This window comes from Melanostigma gelatinosum, assembly GCF_949748355.1.
Source record: "Melanostigma gelatinosum genome assembly, chromosome: 20".
Classification (NCBI taxonomy): Eukaryota; Metazoa; Chordata; class Actinopteri; order Perciformes; family Zoarcidae; genus Melanostigma; species Melanostigma gelatinosum.
The window spans coordinates 16,210,438-16,232,332 of NC_136653.1; the positions used below are offsets into that span (position 1 = coordinate 16,210,438).

At 42.7% G+C, this 21,895-nt stretch overlaps 1 protein-coding gene across 1 annotated transcript; it reads left to right on the forward strand.

Moving 5' to 3' along the window:
* The first annotated feature begins 138 nt into the window (after positions 1-138).
* smchd1 (structural maintenance of chromosomes flexible hinge domain containing 1) lies at positions 139-21,680 on the forward strand. Its single transcript, XM_079291776.1, has 47 exons — positions 139-431; positions 3,836-3,911; positions 4,174-4,332; positions 4,425-4,507; positions 4,609-4,742; positions 4,837-4,951; positions 5,060-5,179; positions 5,366-5,529; positions 5,656-5,749; positions 5,870-6,071; positions 6,166-6,286; positions 6,749-6,929; positions 7,404-7,598; positions 7,693-7,806; positions 8,100-8,206; positions 8,515-8,597; positions 8,693-8,806; positions 9,097-9,177; positions 10,766-10,885; positions 10,978-11,122; positions 11,348-11,450; positions 11,681-11,753; positions 12,455-12,594; positions 12,698-12,826; positions 12,921-13,136; positions 13,320-13,462; positions 13,705-13,790; positions 13,876-13,994; positions 14,737-14,898; positions 15,026-15,154; positions 15,264-15,343; positions 15,501-15,658; positions 15,799-15,893; positions 15,987-16,048; positions 16,459-16,546; positions 16,659-16,790; positions 16,887-17,042; positions 17,129-17,255; positions 17,807-17,926; positions 18,337-18,416; positions 18,544-18,666; positions 18,820-19,001; positions 20,168-20,277; positions 20,747-20,817; positions 20,889-21,057; positions 21,145-21,303; positions 21,411-21,680. Exons 1-47 carry the CDS (start codon positions 300-302, stop codon positions 21,491-21,493), a joined length of 5,835 nt encoding a protein of 1,944 aa, XP_079147902.1. The 5' UTR covers positions 139-299; the 3' UTR covers positions 21,494-21,680.
* The last annotated feature ends 215 nt before the right edge of the window (positions 21,681-21,895 follow it).

Consider the following 21,895-nt stretch of genomic DNA (forward strand, 5'->3'; position numbering starts at 1 on the left):
TCGCGGAAGTGGATGGGGTGTGTCCCTGTAGAGCTACCATAGTAACGTGACCCTAGCATTTAAAGGGCCAGAACCCTTATCATAGCATAACAGTCTGAAGTTCGCATTTGGCTCCGACTGGGCGCGGTTTGGTTAAGGTCTCGGTCGTTTAAAGATAACATATACCAAATGCAGTTCAGTCAAAGTCATGTTAAACTGTAATGCATATGTAACGTTATCTTAGCCAGCTTGTTAGCGTGATTATAGTCTGAAGTTGGACGCTGTGCACTTGGCGCTCCCCGCTTCTCTCAGCAGTCACCATGGAGGAAAGAAGAGACCGCAGGATTATCACTGTTTACGACTGCCGATCCGAAAATAAAGCGAAAATTACGAGTGAATTGCTGGATACAAGTGGTTTGGACTTCAATGGCTTTCTTCGACTTCTACACCGGGTAATGTTATCTAACTTTACTTAAACGGTAACGTGATTGTTCTTCGAATCTTTATTCAACTTCTTCTATTTCTTCCGTACGTTTTTTTAAAAACTCTTCTTCATTTCTTAAGCTACAGAAACCGTTCAACTATCAAAATGTTCAGCTCTTTAAGGACACCCCTGCTATGTCTTTTCATTTTTCTAATCTTTAAACTTTTTGAATTATTAAGCTTTTTACACTTTCCACGGAACATGGTACCCCATTCCTAGACAGGTGTTTCTGATTAAGCTAATTAGGCTGTGTGGAGGAGATACAGGATTTTCTGATGAAGAGTAAAAATGTAAGAGGCGCTAAAGTGGAGGACCAACTTGCATCTCTGATAAAGAAGAAGCTCTTAAACTCTGTCAGAGCACACATGAGCACTAAAGACAGGATGTCTCGCAGTACAAGAAGGCTTCAGACTGAAAAAAATAGTTCAGATACTAAAGAATGAGCTGAACAATGATGGAGCTAATGGAGAATAAGAGATCGGAGCCCACGTGCTCACACTGGCTGCTTCAAGAGCCGCTGGTGAACGGAGCCAAGATGGACATCCAGGGTGGCACGACTCCAGGGCTGAGCAGCATGCTGTGCTCCTCTGGGACCACCGTCCTGAGGACACTGGTGGAGGTAGATGGTCCTGAACTGAGGGTTGCACCTGCAGTGGATTCTCTACTCGGACTGAATTCCACCAGGCAGAGCAGGAGGATCCTGAGCAGGCTGGCGGAGAGGCTGAAGGAGGTCGAGATGCTGAAGGACGACAGAGGAGAGGAAGCTTCTGATTCCACAGATCTATTTCCAGATCAAGGATTTATTGCAGAGCTGAATGGGGTCTCAGGACCATCATTCAGTGAAACAGAGGCTGAACATGAGTAAAAACATGGACTAATATTCAATGTTCCTCGAACATATTATGAAGAGAATCTGTTTTGATTGTTTTTTTGTTTTGTGTTGAATTCATTGCCTTGGCAATGTTTTTTTTTTGTCATGTTTTAAGTAAATAAAGATTTCTAAAAAAGCTCTCGCTCTCAGGTCTTAGAGCTTTTACAGGGCCCCCCCCCCACACCCACACCCCCCCCCCCCATTTTAAAATAAAAGCCCCACAGAATGAATTCTAACTGAAATGCTTGTGATGAAGCCTGTCATTTAATAACCTCTGTTTGTGTATTTCATACTTTCTGAGTCTGTCTCCTCTCCCACCCTTTCAAAATAAAAGCCCCATGCATTAACTGTATTTAAACATTAAGCTCAAAATTTGGCTTTTTTGTTGAAATAATGAATGCTCTTACTAATACTGTGACAACTACTACTGCTGCTAATATTTCTAGTATCACTACTTATACTACAACTTCTGCTGTTGCTATTACTGCTACCATCAATATTATTACTATTACTTATACTACTACTGCTGCTATTCATGCTAATACTACAGCTATTAGTACGACTGCTACTAGTACTACTGCTACTTCAAATACTGCCATTACTACTTCTACTACTGTTATATTAAATACTACTACAGCTATTACTACTACTACTGATACTTCTTCTAAATACTAATACTTCTAGTACTACTACAAATATCAGTACTGCTGACATTTTTTTTTAAGCCACAAACTGTTCGAATATCAAAATGTTCAGCTCTTTCAGGAGAGGGGTGACATGACTTTTCATAATCTTTAAATTCTTTGAAATATTAAGCTATTTGCAATTTTCTTTTGAATGGGATCTCTATGGAGAAAATCTTCAAATGCTGTTAAACTTCTTCAACTTTCAAAGCCGCCTTCTTCATACTTTCAGCTACAGACACCATAGTTAGACGTTTCAACTAGAAGGGTTTTCAGCAGTGCAGTTTAAATGCTTTCGGGCTTCAACATTTTTCAAAAGGGTACCGGTCTCCCATTTCTTAATTTTCAGCAATTTTCTCTTTTTTTTTTTTTACAATTAATTTCAGCATTCAAATGCATTTTCAAGTTCTCTCTCTTGTCCAAGAGAAATAATGCAGTTGGTTAACGTTACTGCACTTAAGTACAACTTCCTTCCAGTCTCTAACCTTGTATATTTCATAAATTAAATGTGTATGCGCCATATAAAGACTTTTATTGTCATCGTAAAAACATACAACGAAATTAAGTTGGCGACTCATCAGTCAGTACAGCAGCAACAAGGTTAAAACAAGACATTGCTGATTTAAAACAAGATAAACAAGATAAAACACAGGCATCAATGGCTTTAAAGTGAAAGAAGTGCTTTGTTAAAGTGTTGTTTTATTGCCTTTTTGTTTCTCTGTAGCATTGTCCGGTGGGGGTGGGGTGATGGAGGAAACCGCTCTGGCGGAAAAAGCTGTTCCTCAGCCTGTTAGCCCGGGCATTGATAGTCCTGTATCTTCTTCCTGATTGCAGGGGAACAAAGAGAGAGTGTGTGATGTCTTTGCCGATGTTGCCGGCCATCTTCTAGAGGCGGCCTGCATACAGCACACAGTGTCCAGGTCAGGGAGGGTAGCTCCCACAATCCCCTGTGCTGTTCTAACCACACGGGCCACCTCCCTCCGGTTCTCTGCCGTGTAGCTGGCACACCACACAGTAAAGCACTGACAGGGGATGCTTTCAATCACACTTCTGTAGTGTGGCATATATGTGTTTTCTTTCTAAACACATACTATGATATTGGATGATGGGTCTATGTATTTGGTTGAAAACGGCGTCTTTATTATAATATTTCCTATTTTTTGTTCAAGAGGAACAATTCCCTTTTTTAATTAGGGATTGAAAATGTGAGATAAAGGTTTCACGATGTACTACTGACTGGATATCGGTAGTTTGATGTCTAACAGCGAGCTCAAATAGTGGCAACTAGCAGTGGCACTTTTGATGGCAGGTTCAACCGCCACTAACTTGCCATTGAAGTTGCTGCTGTTTGGGAGAGTTGCCACAGCAGTTGCTGCTGTTTGAGGTAGCTGCCACTTACTTCCCACGGCAGTTTCCGCTGTTTGGGAGAGTTGCCACTGACTTAGCGCTGTTTGTGGTAGTTGCCACTGATTTGCAAGGACAGTTGCTGGTGTTTGGGGTAGTTGCCACTTACTTCCCACAGCAGTTGCTGGTGTTTGAGGTAGTTGCCACTAACTTGCAGTTGCCGCTGTTCGAGGTGGTTGCCGCTGACCTGCCACTGCAGTTGCCGCTGTTTAGGGGAGTTGCCACTGACTTCCATGCCAGTTGCCGTTGCTTGGGCGAGCTACAGGGGCACCCTAAAGACTTACAGTTCACAATAACTTTTGTCAAATGACTTGACAAATGACAAACGATGAGTCAATTCACAAAATAGTTGCCTCTAAATTGTCTGTTGGACTAATCAATGCATTGACACTCATTTTTGACATTTTGTTTCAGAAATTCTCAATCCGTGCACGTGAAACATATGTGCTGGCCACAACGGACCGAATAGTCCTGGATTTCGACAAATATAGTGAGTAAATCAGTCATTGTTGGTGCACAGTAACAGTAAATAAACTAATACATTTTAGACTGTTTAACTTTTATTTATATATTTATCGACGCAGTACGCAGAGAAGAGGCTGCAGCGTGATAATAAATTGCACCAAAAACAAGCTGTTTCATGGCTTTCCTAGTTAATTTGATCTGTAAATGTCGTCATCATTGTATCTTGTTTAAATTATATCAGTTCATGTGATAAGACAGATGAAATGGTTCATTTGTTTTCCTTGTAGAGGAGCTTCAGGATGGCAGCACCCTCCACTTGTTGGAACGGAAGGACCAAGCTCTGGCAGTGGCAACGGAGGAGCGCATCAAGTTTGTGCCTCATTACGATACGTTGATCAAGGGCGGCCTGTACGAGTACTACACTAGTGAGGGCCAGAAATCATTGCGTAAGTTCTGGTATAATGCAAGTAGTACACTTGAAATGAACAGACATTTAGCTGCATATCATCACTCATAACTGGTTTTTATTCTTTCCCAGCATATGCACTTGCTGAGCTGATGGACAACTCTCTTTCGGCCACAGCTAAAAACACGGGATTGAGGACAATAGAGATACGGCTGGTTGGTTAAGCATGTGCTTTTCCTAACCAAATATTTAACCTTGCCAGTCTGTGCCTTCTGTTTACCTAAATATGTCATGTTGGCTTGACTCTGTTGTCCAGGTGTTTGATGAAACTCTTGGGAAACCTACAGTGATTGTCTTAGATAACGGGTGTGGGATGACCTCGAAACAGCTCAAGAACTGGGCCGTGTACAGACTCTCTAAATTTTCCAGGGAAAAAGTCACAGTTGGAGGGTTTGTCTGCTTTACCTACTTCACTTTCTAGCTTCAGTTTAGCCATGATTGTCCAAAGTTTGCTTCTAATATATCTTTTAATTTTTCACCACAGAAAGCAAGAGGGGTACGTGCGGCCTGATCCCGTCCCTCGTAGTCTCAACAGTGATATTTCCTACTTTGGAGTTGGAGGAAAACAGGCTGTTTTCTACATCGGAAACTCGACCAGGGTACGCCTTCTATGAAAATGGTTAAGAGTGTAACACCGCCACAAACGGGAACAAAGACTGCCATAAATACTAATGTGGCTGAAATGAACCATCACTTTGTTTTTGTAGATGATCACGAAACCAGTTGGCTCCCCAGATGTTCATGAGCTGGTTCTGTCACAGGAGGCGTTTGAGAGAAAAGAGAGGGACAAAGAGGACATTTACAGCAGCATCATGAAAAACAGGACGGTAAGTGTTCAAGCGCCTCCCTTGAGATCAAGTACATGCTCGCTTGTAACTTCAAAAACAAGGTGATCGTAAAATTAATTTCCATGTACCAACCATAATAAGTGATGTATGTTTCAGCAAGATTTCTGCTCATGTTGGAGACTGCCTCTTCTGTTCTCTGTGTGACGTCTCGTCCTCCTCCTGCAGCCCGGTGACTCTTCGCATGTGAATAAAGACGAGCGCTGGCTCCACGCCCTTATCGCTGAGGAATCCGGGAAGGAAAGCTTCACAGCCGTGGTCATCACGGGGGTCCAGCCTGAGCATATCACCTTTTTGAAACAAGATTTTTTAGTGTGGACCAGACAGCTAGCGTGAGTTCAATCACCCACACCATCCGATACGTACTCAAAAGTCTGAACAGGTCCCAAATTGTCTGATTTGGATTAATTCTCATGTTAAAAAAAAATAAATAAAGTTCAGTTTTGTCCATATTTCAGCCACATCTATCACTATTACGTTCATGGAGTCAACGGAAAGGACATGAGTAGCTGCTCTACAGGTTCGGATCAGCCCTCTAAAATCGACATTCAGGTGAGGCTGCTGGTCTTAAAAGGTTTAATCATCATCAAGAGTGACTTCTACGTCTCTTTCCTGCTAAATGCTTGAATGCAGTCTCGGCTTAATGTTATCACATGACTCCTTTTTAAACAGATCACTTTGCGCGAGAAGCCTCCCAAATGTCCCCGTGCGATGAATCTGAGGGAAGTTGACGACGACATGCAGACTCTGTACATAAACGCTGCTGTGGACACCTTTGAGTTCACGGCCGTCCCTGGAGACGGAGGCTCTGTGGAGGGAGTCATTCGGTATCATCCCTTCCTCTATGACAAGGAGACTTACCCAGAAGAGCCAGGTATTCTAACCCAAACATATGAATTATACTTCATGCAATATCACGCATCTTTTTTTAACTGCATGTCTCATTTTGGTCCTTTTTTATTTATCAGTCTCTGATGATGAAGACGATATTGATAATGAATCTGCAGCCCGGCATCAGGCAAGAGGGAAGAGGCCGATATTCGACTGTTTCTGGAATGGACGGCTTATACCGTACACCAAAGTGCCCGAGTAAACACTTTTAACTACTTTGTTACACAATTCTTTCCACTTTAAGTTAAAAAAAAGAATAGGAAGTAACTTCATTAATTCCTTAGTTGTAAAGGGTTGTACGCTAAATATGAGCTGGAGCCAGTAGAAGCCAGTTAGCTTAGCTTAGCATAAAGACTGGAGGCAGGTGGAAGCCACTAATAATCATGGATTGCAATGACCTTACGTACAGACAGCCGTGTTTCCCAGAGGATGAAATATAACTTTATATCATCAAGTCCAAGCTTAATCTGCCCAGTACTTAACTAATGACATCATATAAGGATCTGTGTTTAATGTTCATTAGAAAACATGGTAAACATTACACCTGCTAAAAATCCGGATGTATGCGTGATGACGTTAGCGTTTAGCTCAAAGCGCGGCGGTGCCTAACTGCCACAGACTGTTGATTTCTCTTACATTTCCGCCGTCCATTTGCGACAGGTTTGACTGGTGTTCTCCGAATAAAGGAGCAAAGGAGCTTGCGGAGTGTTACAGTCGGATCTCGGGGGTGCTTTTCAGTGACGACAGATTCGAGGTCACCACGAACAAGCTCACCTTCATGGACCTGGAGATGAAACTGAAGCAGAAGGACACCCTCTTCACACACACTGTTAATTCACAGGTGATCATACACAATGCACTTTTTTTTTTTTTGAAGTTTAGAACAAATTGCAGTGCTTTGTAGCGCCTCCCCTGATCATACAGCAAAACGCAAAAGACAGGAAGTGTTCAGTAACTGTTTGTGCTACACTAATGAGTCCATAAATAGGCTTATCACTGATGGTCTTTGCATGCTGTATTCCCCGAGTGAGCAAGCGTGTCGAGAGTAAAAGTTCAGCAGCACAGCTAGCATAGGTTAGCCGAGGCTAGCCGACCTGCCCAGCACAAAGAGGCAATGAATGGAAGTAAATCAATCGATGTTCTGCACGAGCCAGCTAAACTCTGCCAGATGCTTCTACAGGAGTCCAAATCACCATTGAATATTGGAACATGACTACAATACAGTGCCCGTGTTGCAGCTTCAGTCTGGTTTTGTTTTAATTACAAAACTAAAAGCCACCAGGTGTTGCTCAACTGTTAATTTGTATGCCCACAGAAACAAAGAGGCAACATTCAGAAGGAGTTTACGCAGTGGCTGAAAAACTGCCACGCGAAGTGGGACAAGCAAGTAAAGTTCTTGGACTATACGGAGACCATAACACGAACAGATTTGACGAAGAAAATGCAGTTTCCCTGGGCGACGTTCTCGTCCATAGAGTGGGACGGCAAAATATACAAAACGGGCCAACTCGTGAGCAACTTTTTGTTTTTTTCTGAGTGTATATTCTGATTGTTCTGTATTCTTATTTATTTATTTGTTGATGCCTGCGTTCTTCTTCGTACAGGTGAAGTCTCACAAAACGGTGCCCATTCTGTATGGTCGTGTGGTTCGTTTTCTGCTGCATGGAAAACATGACGACAGTGTCTTCTCCACAGGAGGAGACGTTGAAGTGGAACAGGTAAGGAGGGAATTATGGAGTTGTGATAAAAAATATGACTTATGTGAGTTTTGCATGTCGGTTCTTTCCGCTCTCTATCGTGCTGCCTTTGTAGTTCGAGCCGTTTCTTGTGCAATAAAAACGTATTCATGGAAATCCTGTACTTAAGCATGGTATCGAAGTAGCTTGGAGTGTAAAGATCTCCCCGTGCAAGAGGAAACTTGACGTTGAATCTCGTCTCTATATCTATACGTTAACGGTTTCTTCAGTTTACTTTTTTGGAGCCTGATTTTGATCATTAAATATGTTTCCAGGAACCCAAAGCATTTTACGACAAGGTGAAGATCATACCCATTTCCAAGATTGACAAGACCGCCACTGATGAAGCCATCAAGATCAACATTGACAATGACTCCGCCAAGTAAGCAGTTCGGGAAAATACTCTCATACTCCGAGCAACTAATCTTGGTTTTACAGTGTATTTTTACCTCAAAGCAAGACCATCATATGTACCTTACGCAGCACAATCGTCTCGATAGTGTTGCAGGAACGAGTCCTAAAACCCGGGAATGGGTGAGCCTTTAGCTTAGTTGTGGTGATGTGAAGTCATGCAACTGTAGTGTGTGTGATTTATTTCCCTCCCGCTCGTCTCCTTGTCCTGACCAGACGTAGTAGTAGAAGTCCGATGAGACTTCATCAGCTCAAGTCAATTGCATTTGTTTGTTCCAGGCTTCCAGAGCTTCTGAAACTGGACTGGCCAGAAGGGAACTCCTGGCCACAGAATGCTGCTCGTCCAGCCGGGACTCAGTTTGGTAAACTTGCAACACTGTTTGCACACCACACCGGCTCACATACCGGTCATTGTTGATGATCACAACATGGTAATCCCCCCCCCGCATCATTTCAGGGCCACTCAAAGTCGCCATCCTGAACAAGAAGGGAGATTCGTTATCCACGATGCCTTCGGTGGGCCAGGGACCAGGGAAGAAACTGGTGGTTGAGCTCAAAGTCGTCCGGCACAGTAAGAGAATGGAAACGCACTCCTCTAAACCTCTGAGAAGTTCAATCCGATGTTTAGATTTTTACTTTTAAGAGATAAACGTTACAAGCCGTAATACAGGAAGACAACTATTAGATTAGACTGTTTAAAAGTAGGAACAAGAGAATTTAGGCTTATTAAATGTCTTTAAAAATCTGCTGTTACAAACTCCTTTTCTGTCAACTTCTTGGTTTTTCCCTTCTTTCTAATTCTGTGTTCAGCTTCTTGGTTTGTAACGCTGTTTTATTTTTCCTCTGAATGTTTGTCTTCAGTAGGTCCTAAAGAAGATGAAACGGTTCTCTTTTTAAGTGCCCAATATTCAGCGACGTGGGGTTTCTGGTTCAACAAAAATGGTAAGTTTCTTTTTGTTTATCTTTTCTCATTGTTGTAGTCGTGGTTAAATCGGGATAACTTTCTTCTTTTGTGCAGGGCTCTTTCCGCCGTTAATATCTTCCCATTAAATTGATCACCGTTGCTATCTGACAAAAAGTGAGACGCCACTGGTTCACGAGACAGAAACCCGAGTAACAAAGACTCACAAACCAGATGAACAGTCTTCACTTCACGTTGGTTATTTGCTTCGATACGGAACAATCAAACTGTTTCCTCGAGAGCAATTCACTTAAAAATAGAAACGTCTTCCTTATTGTACCTTATGTCTCGGCGGTGGCTGTGATGCTGGGAATGAAGTCGCACCCGAGAGTTTGCGTCGGCCAGGTTAACTATTATTGCCCTTAATTAACAGTTGATAACAACACATCCCACAGGTATTCTGTGCGTGCAAACACCTTATCAACATGTTGACAGAGAGGCGTTGGGCAGAACTGTATGTTCAGTTGATTTAATGAGGCCCAAGTCGGATCGCGACAGCCTTTCAACCCACACACATTATTGTCTGAAGTAGGATTAGTCCCACAAAGAAACTTATCCCTCGAAACTTATCCCTCGAAACTGCCTCCTTGGTTTCGGCAAGATACACCCTCCATTACTCACTCATCTAATTAGCAGATGTCTAAGTTGTTTTAACTTTGATTGACATTGAGGTTTAACAGGTTATACATCTTGTTTACAATGCAAATACTGCTCCACATGCACGCATAGATGCTGCCGGTAATTGTAGACGCCAGTGATCGTTTGTGCCTGGAGTGAGTTCGATTCTGTGCTTTCTGTTCCGATCTTTTGATGCCCATGAATGATTTTTGATGGGCAGCTTCTTTGCTTATGCTCGAGTCTTAATATCTTACTGCCAGCTTAATAACTTCAGCTATCTGACCAATGGCGAGACACCACAGGATCTCACTATCTGGCACGAACACTTGCAGACCACGATAGAGATTGGGTTGTTTTCACTCCACGTAGGTGTATTTGCATCACGCAGAGTACATGCAAACCGGGTTGTCCCCGGATCAAATAACTTCACAATATAACTACACATCCCTCTATACCCTTGCTTTGGCCTGGGTGACTTAATTGTCCCCAGAGACACCGGGGGTTCCTGCATCCCGTCCTCTAGGCTCCTGAATTAGGCACGCACCTCCGGTTGTCTGATTAATCACCAGCCTCCTTCCCAACCGCCTTCCTCTGATTTACGCCACAGGTCATGGTGTCCTGTTTATGCTTCTTACACCGTTCCAATTCCTACACTCGCACACATCTGCTCCTTGCCCTTTCCCTATTCCCCGAGTATCCTCCCGTTGCTATCGCCCAGGCCACCGTGCACCCTATGCCGACCAGCCAAATCCCACGCCAACAGCGAAACGACTGGAGGGCGACACAAACACATTAATGACATTCTTTCGTAACATTTGGGGATGAGTTATGCACGAGACTACGGACCTCTGGTTCCTGTCGTGTCAACTAGCTTTCCATCCGAACTACGTTCCCTCGTCTCCTCTAAAACATCATCATTTATCAATTTTGCAAACATCTCACCTTTTGCAGACACTCTGACCACCCTGGGGAAGTATACTCTGTTCCTAAACACGAAGATAAACGAGACCAATGCTTCCACCTTTGGAGACAAAGACCTTCCAAGCTACAGACTCAAGTTCACCATCAACGGTAAGTAAAACCACGACACATCAACTGTCACATTTATTATCATTTCTAAATGCCCCAATCCCACACGTCCACTTGTTGTTTATCCTTCTCAGCGGGGGGTGCCGCGAGTTTCGTTGTCGGTGAAGTGAGCGCCACTCTTTACGTAGGAGCGCCGTTCAACATTCCTCTGCTTATAAAAGATGGTCACGATCACGCGGCGGCGGCTCCTCCTGATCTCAAACCTGTACTCAAATGCAGGTGTGCCACTTTATGTTGTCATCTGCTGTCGTTTGAAAAAGTGAAACCCCAGTTTTGTTGTTTCCTTGGTTTTCAGTGGACGGCTTTCTTTTCTTCTGGCTTGAAATGTTTTGACATGTGCTTTTATCGAACAGCAGTTTATGTAACTGATTTGAAAGCTGATCATAAATCCTATCATGTCTTTGCTAGTCAGCTCTAGCACCATTAACCTTATTATTTAATTAGTGGCCTGGATCTGAGTTACGAGACTGTGTACACCAGTGGGACCACGTTCACCATCAGAGGTGTCAAAGCAAGAGGAAAAGTCCTGAATTATCAACAATCAAAGGTTAGAAAAACAATATGCCTTCTATTATAAGACATTAGTCTGCCTATTGACCGTTTGGTTCATGCAAAAGGAACAAATATGTTACATAAAAGAATCGACGCAGTACGAGATGCAAACTTACAAAAAGATAAATATCTCTGCTCAGACAAGAGTACAACATTTGACACAAAATATCTTGATACCCAAGAGAAGAGACGACGACTGCTTATCCTCCAACTGTTGTTTTGCAGACGTATGACCTGAAAGTCACCCTGCCTGGCCTGAAGACGGACACGCGGACGATCAAGATCTGTCTTCTTCCTGGTAGGACTGCACTCACTTATGCGTCTAGAAAAATGAGTAGAACCTTGAAATAATGACAATTAGATGTTACCCATCTGTGGTTGAAGTGGTAAAGATGAGGATCAGACCACAACCTTGTCAGCGGTGCTTTTTTTTTTAAGCATCTTGTCTTTCTCTGTGTAAATAATCTGTCTGTGATCAATTTATTGCACTTTAACTTTATATTAAACGCAATACTGAAAGGCCGGCGTAATGCCTATTTGCTACCTGACTCGTGGTGAGTTTCCACAGGATTCTCACCAAAAGGAACTCTGTAACAAACACCCACAGAACACAAGAGAGAGTTTGGAGTTTCTTCAGTTCACGCAGGTTTATTTGCGTCACACGGAGTACAAGTAAACAGAGTTGTCCGGAATCAACTGACAAAACAAAGGAATGTGCTTTACTTTATACCCTTGTTCCCCCTTTTTATGATCGGACCCCCTCTTTTCACCCAATGATGACGACGCCGCTGAAGGCCTCGAGTGAACTGACATGCGTTTATGAAAGTACATGAAACATGTGTCCCATCACAGCTTTATGAATGTGCGACTGTTTTTTTTTTAGATGCATGAACTATCACTAACTCCAGATTATACTGATACATGAGCAAACCCCTGAACTAAACTCTTAAGCAGGGAATATAACTGCACAAGCATTAATTTTTCTCCTGCATTTTTCAGGTAATCCACATTCCCTCCACGTGACGCCAGAAGACAACCCAATCACAGTAGAGAATGGAAACCCTGTCACGTTTAATGTTAGGATTCACGACGAGGCTGGAAACATCACTGCTCGCCACAAACAGATCATTTGCTGCCAGGTACTGCCAGCAAACGATGGGTGTGCATTACGTGATATAATCTGAATAAATAGAAAAATTTATGTTTGTGGACTTATCGTCATCCTTTTTATTTGCAAATCAGGTTCAGGGGTTTCCAGCAGTGGCAATCGACTGCAGCACCACAGGAGCCGGACAGTTTGTGACGAAGCCCATCAACCTGAAAATAATCAACGGAGAACCACAAAACCTCAAAGTGAAATTTGAGATGCCTGTAAGTCTAAAAGCTTTCTGTTTCGTTGGGAACATTCCCCGATTTTAAGACTTTGGTTGTGATGTCTCCGCCTGTTCTTCATTTCCCCCACAAGAGTCTGAAGAAGATGCCGGTGGTCGAGAGGGAGCTGAAGGTGGTGCCCAGCACACGAGTCTCCCGCATGGAGCTCTGCAGTGAGAGTTTGGTGCTGACGAACAAGGAAAAGATAGATTGGCTGGCTGGAGGCTCGCTGGAGAACCTGTTCTATAAGCTGTATGATGAGGCTGGGAGAGTGGTTCCTCCCACTGCTGAAATAGCCTCCATGATCAAGGTGTCTTTTATATATATATATATATATATATATATATATATATATATCTCTATCTATCTATCTATGCCTGTTGTACTTACTATACTATCCTATTCTGCAGATGTTTGTTTTATAAATGGTGTGATTAATGAACATTTCCCATCTTATTGCTGACTTGTCATTGTTCACTGTGACTGTTTAAAGGTTAACTGGACAGGAGATGTAAATGTAGAGGATTTGGTCCAGGGGAAGCTGCCTGACTTACAGGTGCCCAAGCAGGTGCAGCCGGCGCTCTTCTACCAGGTGTCCTACCAAGACCAGAGTCTGTCCGTCTCCTTCTACATCGTGTAAGACATATGCCCGACTCAAAGCTGGGATTCAGTGTTGTGAAAGAGCCAAGCTAGCACATTCCTCGTTGCCGGTCTTAATGACGATCTCCAGGCTTCATATTTAACCGATAGATGTGGGAGCGGTATTGATTTTCTCACCTAACTCTGCAAGAAAGCAAATAAGTGTATTCCCCAAAATGCCAAATATTTCTTTTGATATCCACTTTTGAAGTCTTCATCCTCTCTTGTTTCGTTTGCAGGCCTCGTCCGGATGAACCAAACCGACTCAAAGCAACTCTGCTCCAGAACACCGTGAAGCTGGGTGTAATCCTTCCTGGAAACATCAGTCAGTATGAACCTAAACTCCCAGAAATCTTACTATTGAGGATACGGTTGCACACTGGATAACACGCATCTTTGTCCCTCCACAGGCTTGGAACTTGTTGACCGGTTTGATAATGTGACCAAGACACTAACCTCCACCTGTGAGAAGCACATGACTGTGGAAGCTGAGGGTCTGGACAAATCGGCAATCGCCTTTGTTTGGCAGGTGGGAAAAGAGACGCACACACAAAGGAAAACTTCAGCAATGAAAGGAATTGTTTAGCATACAATTCAAATGACTCGTCTTACTCCTGCATACTGAGTCACGGCCTGTTGAAGAGGTCACCCCCATCTCTCGATCTCCGACCAACAAGCCATAAACCTGCCAATCACAGCCTGATATACGCACGAGTTAAGCAAGGTAATAAAACGGGAATTGCAGGAAAGCCTCCCGAGATTAAATTCCTTCTCTGCTTGGCATCAGAAGCATTCCTGACGGGAGGACGTGCGCGAAACGAGAAGAGCTTTAATTTATTGCTGTTGGACATTTCCGTCCCGCGTAGATTGACTGATGGCGCTTTGCTGTAGAATGAGAGCAGCTCAGTGTGCACTTATTAGAAGTCCGTGGTTTCCCCTGAAAGATATTAGCAAATATGATGATTAAGTTGCTCATTTTATTTATTTGTCAAGCAGCTGTTAAGTATTTAATAAATAAATAAAAATGCGCTGTACTACTATAATGGTGACATGGGCTATTCTGCAGAATGAGTCCTCAAAGTACATTTTGATGCTCGTACTTATTTACTGAACTTTTACTGAAGGAACATTTTCAATGCATGACTTTTACTCGTAGCAAAATATTCCTTCGATCGTGTTCCCGATACTGTTACTTAAGTAAAGCATCTGAATACTTCTTCCAAAACTGTGTAAATGTCCTGAAGATACTTTCTGCTGTATGTTGAAATCAGGAGAGCAGCAGCTCTGTTCTGGTGACGGGGGTGCAGTTCCAGTCCGGCCCTCTTGGCCCCAAAGAGTTGTGCTTCACCTACAGGAGCTTTGTGAAACGCGTCACAGTTAAAGTGACTGCTGGAGTCCCTGCGCAGCTTAAACTCATCAGTGGGCCAGCACAGGTAAGAAAGGACTTTTACTTTTACTTACTTTATGGACGAGGGGATTAAGCTATTTATTATTGCTATTTTCATTATTCAGCAGGTTAAACTAAGCGTCAAAGCACATCTTTTTGTTTCTTTCACACAGCCTCTGCAGGTGCTGAATGACCAAGGCATCGCCGCACCGTTCGTCGTCCAGCTGTGTGACGAGTGGGGAAACCCGACTACAGACCAGAGGGTCGTGGTGAAAGTGAACTCTTCAGCCCCGGCACTGAAGGTTAGCTCGACGAGCAACGCAACGCAACACGTACTTTAATGCTTTTCAAGAAGTCAGGAAGAGATATCAAAGTGGTAAACGATGTCAAGAGATCCTCTTGTTGCTGTAGGTGACGTCAACTGTTACTTCACAACCCGTAGACGCAGAAGGGAAAGCCTCTTTCACTATAAGCAGTGTGAGCGGACCAAAGTAAGTGTCACTTTATAATACCATACATAAAGGGAGCTGTTCTCATCATGTAATAAAGGTGTCTCAAATCAATCAGGGGTTGTATCATCATTCAGCCACATTTCCAGACGCCGCTGATGTCACTAACGCGAGTGTTGTTACCCTGTTGTTCCACCAGGGGGAACTATCAGCTTGAGTTTAACGGGTCCCTGAACCAGAAGCCCATCGCTGGTTTCATAGTGAATCTCACCGTCATACCTGATCCCAACAAACCCGTCAGCCTGTCGGTGGAGTACAACACCAGCGCCGTGTTTCCTGCTGGAGGCCACTTCCCAGGTTTGCGTCTTAATCAAATCTCTATTTTTATTTCTATGCAACCGGTTTATGCCTCTCTTAGCAAACTAAGGGAGGTGTGTGTGTGTGTGTGTGTGTGTGTGTGTGTGTGTGTGTGTGTGTGTGTGTGTGTTTGTGTTCAGTCTTCTCGGTGACCGTGGTGTCTGATGAAGGAAGCCCGATGACGACCTTTAACCCCGCCGCTGCGTCCATGTTGCTGTCAGGAAACACGCAAGCGGTGAGTGACTTACTCTCAAGCAGGACTGTCCCTGACTACTTCTTCTTTTTTTTTGAATGGCTTTTCTTTTAAACTGCTACTTCTCTTGTCTAGGTCACTGAGCTGAAGTGTAGTAAACCCATGAAGAATGAAAAGAACGACCGTTTTCACTTCAGGTAAAAAGCGTTTGCATCCTGTCGGGTTCTGTTCTGCCTGAGTTGTTGCAGGATGTTTAAAACAAACAATATCCGAAGCCTTTAGCCTCTGAGGGCTGTCAAGATCTCTGGGGTGCAAGTAGCTAGTTTACACTCAAATAACAGTTTTCTTTGTCAGCTAAAACATCATCAAACGATGGCTGACGGGTTCCGAGATAGTATTTGAGCCAATGACTGTTTATTATCAATTAGAAATATGTCAAGAGTTGGTCGATAAGCTTGATGGCAGTACAGTAAATGTGAAGGTACTGCAAGCAGCTGGATAACTTAGCAAGACCAGAGAAGGGGGAAACAGTTTGCCTGGCTTTGTTCAACGGTAACTATTCCTTTAAGAAATGTAAATATGTGTTCTTTGTTTTCTTTCACTGCAGAGATAAAGAGATCCCAGAACACGTGGGAAAGTACACCATCCAGTTTTCTCTACGAATAGACGACAGAAAAGTCCTGCACAGTAATCTGGTTGGTTGAATCTAAACGTCGCAGCGCCTTCACACATCCGACAGTAACGATGCAAAGCATGTCCGTTTAAAAGGAAAGTTGGTTGTTCGTTGAGTTGACACCTGTCTCCTAGATTTCGATAAATGTGGTGGCCAATCAACCTGCCAAACTGGGACCCGACTCTCAGCCACCAACACCAGTCGTTTCCGACAGCAAGGCCATTGCCAACCGAACCCTGGTGGAGAAAATGACCCTGAAGATAATGGTGAGCATGAATGTTTACGTACGGCAAAAGAGCAGAAACGGCTTTCCACATTAATGTTAAAGCTGCACTTTATAGAGTATATTTGACTGATTCCAGGATGCATATGGAAACCCAGCGGGGCACGACCTGGACGGGAAGGTGGTCGTTTCTATAAAGAACGTCGGTGGAGACGGCAACAAAACCCTCCCGCTGTTTGAAGGCAAAACCAACAGCTTGACGATACGCTTGGTGGAAGGAAAGGCCCACATCAATGTGAGCAAACAAACGCAGCTTTTCTTCTGGAATGGCGCCATGATGCACATCGCACATATGATGATTGTGTCATTTGTTCTCCACAGAGGCTGCTCATCATGGAGAACAGCCCCGGCGAGAATGGGAGTGCGTACATCCTCCTCTTCAAAGCTGAGGTGTTGATGGTTCCCACGCCCCTCGCTGCTTTTGAGCTCCCCTTCCATTTCTACAATGGTATGTTATGACTTTGACACTTTGAGATCTGCGTCATGTTTCACGTATTAATTTGATTGTCAGCAGTTTAAAAGTGATGTGAAAGTTTAAGTAAATGAGTAATTACATTTATTTTGTTCATTTTAATTACAAAAATGTAATTTTCCTCATTCAGTGTCATCCAACTGCAGAGAGTTTTGGTTTTATAGATGTATCTCTTAATGTCTTAGTTAAACACGTTAACTAATAAGATATTACCACGATACATCAACATACGTTTTGTTTGACAAATCATCTAAAATATTAGGTTTCAATATGCAAATGAGGCATTAGCTTATCAAATATGTGCTTATTTACATACATTCCATACATATCCATACATTGGATAAAGCCGCGTTCATAACTCTTGTATAATTTTTATGACACATTACAGTCAGGGAATTTCTTTTTATCAGAAAACAGTCGACTCAGTTTTCACCTTGTTTTTAGTCATAAAATGTTCTATAAGTCAGACTATGAATGATATATATGACCAAACGTTAAACTTTGTCTGTTTTATGTTTTTTATTTAGATTCTGAGAGCCAACGGAAAATGTCTGAGCTGTCCAGGAAGAAAGATCAGCTCACTACTTCCATCACTTCATACAAAGACATCTTTACTACACATAGAGAACTCCTTCATTTGCTGACCTGTAAGATTTGAGCTCTTTTTTTTTTCTTTTTTTTTTTTTATTAATTTTTTTTTTAAATTTATTTTATTAAATTTATTTATTTATTTTTTTGTCCAAATAAGCCTGCGTGCAGTGTGCTACTGTACAATTGTGTGTTTTTTAAATTATTTTTGCAAACAAGCCAAAATCTTGTTTAAACACAAGCAGCCGTACAGTATGTTTGTCCTACTAAAATGATTTAATTTTATTTAAATGTGGAACTTTCTGATCGGAGATTAAAGAAAACAAAACCGTGAATCAGACATTTAAAAAAACAGCGTTGGTTGCGTGGTGTCACAGACTCATTTAGAGTATTTACATAACTTAACTTGTGTCTGTGCTTTGTTGTTGTTTGAAACGGTCTCTCATTGAAAGTACTTCTTCCATCTCAGCTCATCACCTGGATGCAGATAGAAAAGAGGCTGAAATTCGAAAGGAGCTCTTAAGCAAGAAGGTGGAAATTACCCAAACTGTACGTGTAAGATGTTAAATCTATTCACACTTGACTTCTGTATGTGTAGAAATCTCATTTTTATATGTGTGTGTGTGTATATATAATTAGCGGGGGATTACATTTGCATATTTGTTGTTCTTCGTAGATCCCGGATGTTGACAGAGTCCTAAAAGAAAAGAGAACTGAAATCGACGCGATCCTGAAAAGGCCCAGAAGAGTTTGCTCCAGTCGCGATCACTTCAGCGGGCAGCAGGATGTTTTGGGAATGGTAACATCAAAGGGTTTTCTGTTGGCTTAGCGCCGTAACAAACCTCCATACAGATGTGTCCAATCAATGTTTGTGGTAATCTGAGAGTTTGAGAGAAGCTGTGGTCGGACCGAAGCCCCCGGTTTATTCTCACCCTTTACCTTCTGAATACAGGTCGGCCACTTGGCGTGTGTGCAGGACGACGATGCTGCGAGGGTCATCTCCTGGCATATCAGGGGCGACATGGATTGTGTCATCACCAAAACGACCGCGGCAGCGCAGAGGATCTACGACGACACCCAAGGGCGGCAGCAGGTTATGGGCCTTGACAGTGTCTATGTGCAACAAGGCAACAGGTAATCCTTCTGTTGTCAATGGTCGAGTTCCTTTGAACAAGGAGTTCCTGCACAGCTGTGTTTCTGTTCTGGTGTCGGTGCCGGAGTAGCTTTCCTGATGAGATTCCCGTGTCCTTGATTATAGTTTTTAATTCTTAAGCAGACTCCTGCTCCAAGCCTCCCAACAATAGTCATTTAAAGATCAGACTGTTTAGAAAGAAGGAAGATCAACAGCGGATCCCCGCCTGTTGTGGACATGCAATGAATGTCGTGTGTACAGAACAAGTACGCTTATGGACAATCAGGATGACTAAATAATAGATTGTAAAGATATCCGAAGTCCTGTTTCATTCGTCACATCACATGCAGTTCAATTCAAAGGAGATGATCGTGCAAATGAATGCATGCTTTGATATGTGGACATTAAATGTAAATGAACGTTCTGAATTTATGAAATAAGACTTCAGTCTTTTATTTATTAAGTACAGATAACGGTGACTAAAGTTATTGCTATATAAAGAGCAACCTCCTCTTGATGACGGCTACTTATGCATGTTTTATCAATTACATGCTCACCAGTTTTAAAATGAGTTTTTCCTATTTGTTGGTTGTTACAATAGGGTTGCGTTTAAATCTGCACCACATTACTATTTGGGCAACACTCTTTCGGTTTTGTTTTATTATTTATTGATGTACAGACTGTTTTAATTAATTTAGTTTGACATATATAGTGTCAACATTTGAGTATCAATTTCCGAAAGCTGAAGGTGGCCTCTCCCTTTGTCTCTCCATCACACCAAGAGCTTCACACCAGAGAGAAAAGCAGCAATTCATCACCGATGAGAAGCTGGAATTAAAGAAAGTAGAAGTTATTTAAACAATAGATTTTTAAAAGCTATTCTAAGAATGGATCAATTGTTTGAGTCATTGTTCAAACACAAGTGATCTTGTTCCAGCTCCTCCAATGTGAGGGTTGTTGTGCTTTGCTCTGTTTTTTTTATTGCAATAAACTGAATGTTTAGACTCTTGGTCGGATAGAACAAGACGTTTGAAGATTTCACTGTGACGGGCATGTTTTGGTTGAATTTATTTATTTTTTGCTGAGGAGCTTTACCTTTTTTAAAGAATTGTAAAAAAAATTCAGATCGGCCCAGCAGTCTCTCTACTAACATCCGAATTGCTTGCAGACCGATGCCCCACATAGGAAATGGCCGCTTGCTCTTCAATCCCCCTGGGAACCCGGTCCACGCCAGGAACCTCCTGCTTTACCCCCACGACCGGGAGAGCTGCAACATCGGTGAGCTGCCTCAGATGGATTTCCCCTGCTACGTCTAACATGGCCTCGCTGTTGGTCTTTCATTGCAGATTTATATTGGCTTGTCCTGTGGCTTTTTTTTAGAGTGTTCCCAGGTCTCTTTGTGTTTGCTGATGTTGTAGTATTTCCCACATCCCCCCCCACCCCCCCTCTGCTCCTGTTGAGTCTTGGGTAAATGGTTCCATCTGGGATCCACCCTTGCAGGGGTGGAGGGGTTTTCTCATCGGGGGGGGGCCAGTCACTGGAGCAGAAATTGAGTCTTTTGCCACATTAAACTGACTTTTAGTACCGGGATGTTGTGTAATTTGTTTACATTGAAACCTAAATGTATCAAAAGCCATCTCACTTAAGCTCTTCTGTATCCTATAATCTCCTCATTATGAAGGTTCTTCAGCAGAAAATAAGTTCTGAATGTTTCGATTTGTCTGAATGTTTCCTGCTTTCTTTGCAGTTTTTAAAAACATCCTCGGAGACACTATTCTGATTGATGACCTGAACTCTGCAAACAAGTACAGAAAGGCGGTGAGTGATGCTCGCTGGTGGAGGTGTGCCGTAAATGTACACGTTTCCTCGAAATGTGCCGTTTCTTACAGGTGGTACAGAATAAGGGGCCGTGTCCCACCATCCTGACCAGACAGGGCGACAGGATCAGTGCCAAGGGCAAGTTCGGAGGCGCACAGAACAAAGCCCCGCCGATCCACACTTTACAAGTGTTTGGAGCCCCCCTCCCACAACATTACTACACTCTAAAGGAACACATAGGTGATGTTACTCACATTTCTAAGTGTTTTTCTTTTTTTAGCCCTGTTCAGTCAGATTGTGCTTTAATTCCTCTTATTTTATTGACAGACCTGCTCAGCAAGCACAGGTCAGCTCTGGAGAAGCGGGATGAGGCAGAAAAGGAACGTGAAGATCACTTAAGGGACATAAAGTCTCCTGAAATGCTGAAAAAGCAACGAGAAATGGAGGAGAAGATTACAGAGCTGAAGGAGACCGAGAGACAACTTGGTGTGTTTGTTGATCTGGTTGAAAGAGAATTCCTATGTTCAAAAATCTAGTTTTTTTTTACTCTGTTAGTATTGTTGATTTCGAATTGGTCTGTATTCTACTTTTAGCATCAACCCCGGTGAGACCAGTGAAACGGGCTCTTCAGGGTGCCGGTGGGCCATCCGGCATCGTTCCAAAGAGATTAAAGTAGATGTCGGCATCAGAGGTGGACCACGCCAACCTGATCTCATCTTTGCGCTGTTGGAGCTATTGATTTTGACTTGTATTTTTATATGTTTTAATACTTTTATAATAATCACAGCTGACAAAGTTGTGTGTCTTGAATGGTTACCTTCAAAGAAAAGCTTTATTCTTTCTTCAAAAAAAATATACATATTTTCTAAGATTAATTTTGCCTGTGTCATTATTTCTACCCAATAATAACGTTGGTAACATACAAAACTTTAAAATAAACCAACATCGTAGTTTGAGGCATCTGGGCATGGAGGCATTGAAAGGCGCGCGCATTTTACGCACGGGATGATTACGGTGCCTCTCTGAAACAAAGACAACCATTACCCAAGTTTAGGCCTCCGGAAATCATGTAATTCTA

Bases quoted from the DNA above. Each gene is read 5' to 3' on its own strand.
- smchd1 (XM_079291776.1), top strand. From the start codon at position 300: ATGGAGGAAAGAAGAGACCGCAGGATTATCACTGTTTACGACTGCCGA. The intron at 4,952-5,059 runs GTACGCCTTCTA...TTGTTTTTGTAG, and splicing joins ACATCGGAAACTCGACCAGG to ATGATCACGAAACCAGTTGG. The intron at 21,058-21,144 runs GTGATGTTACTC...TTTTATTGACAG, and splicing joins CACTCTAAAGGAACACATAG to ACCTGCTCAGCAAGCACAGG.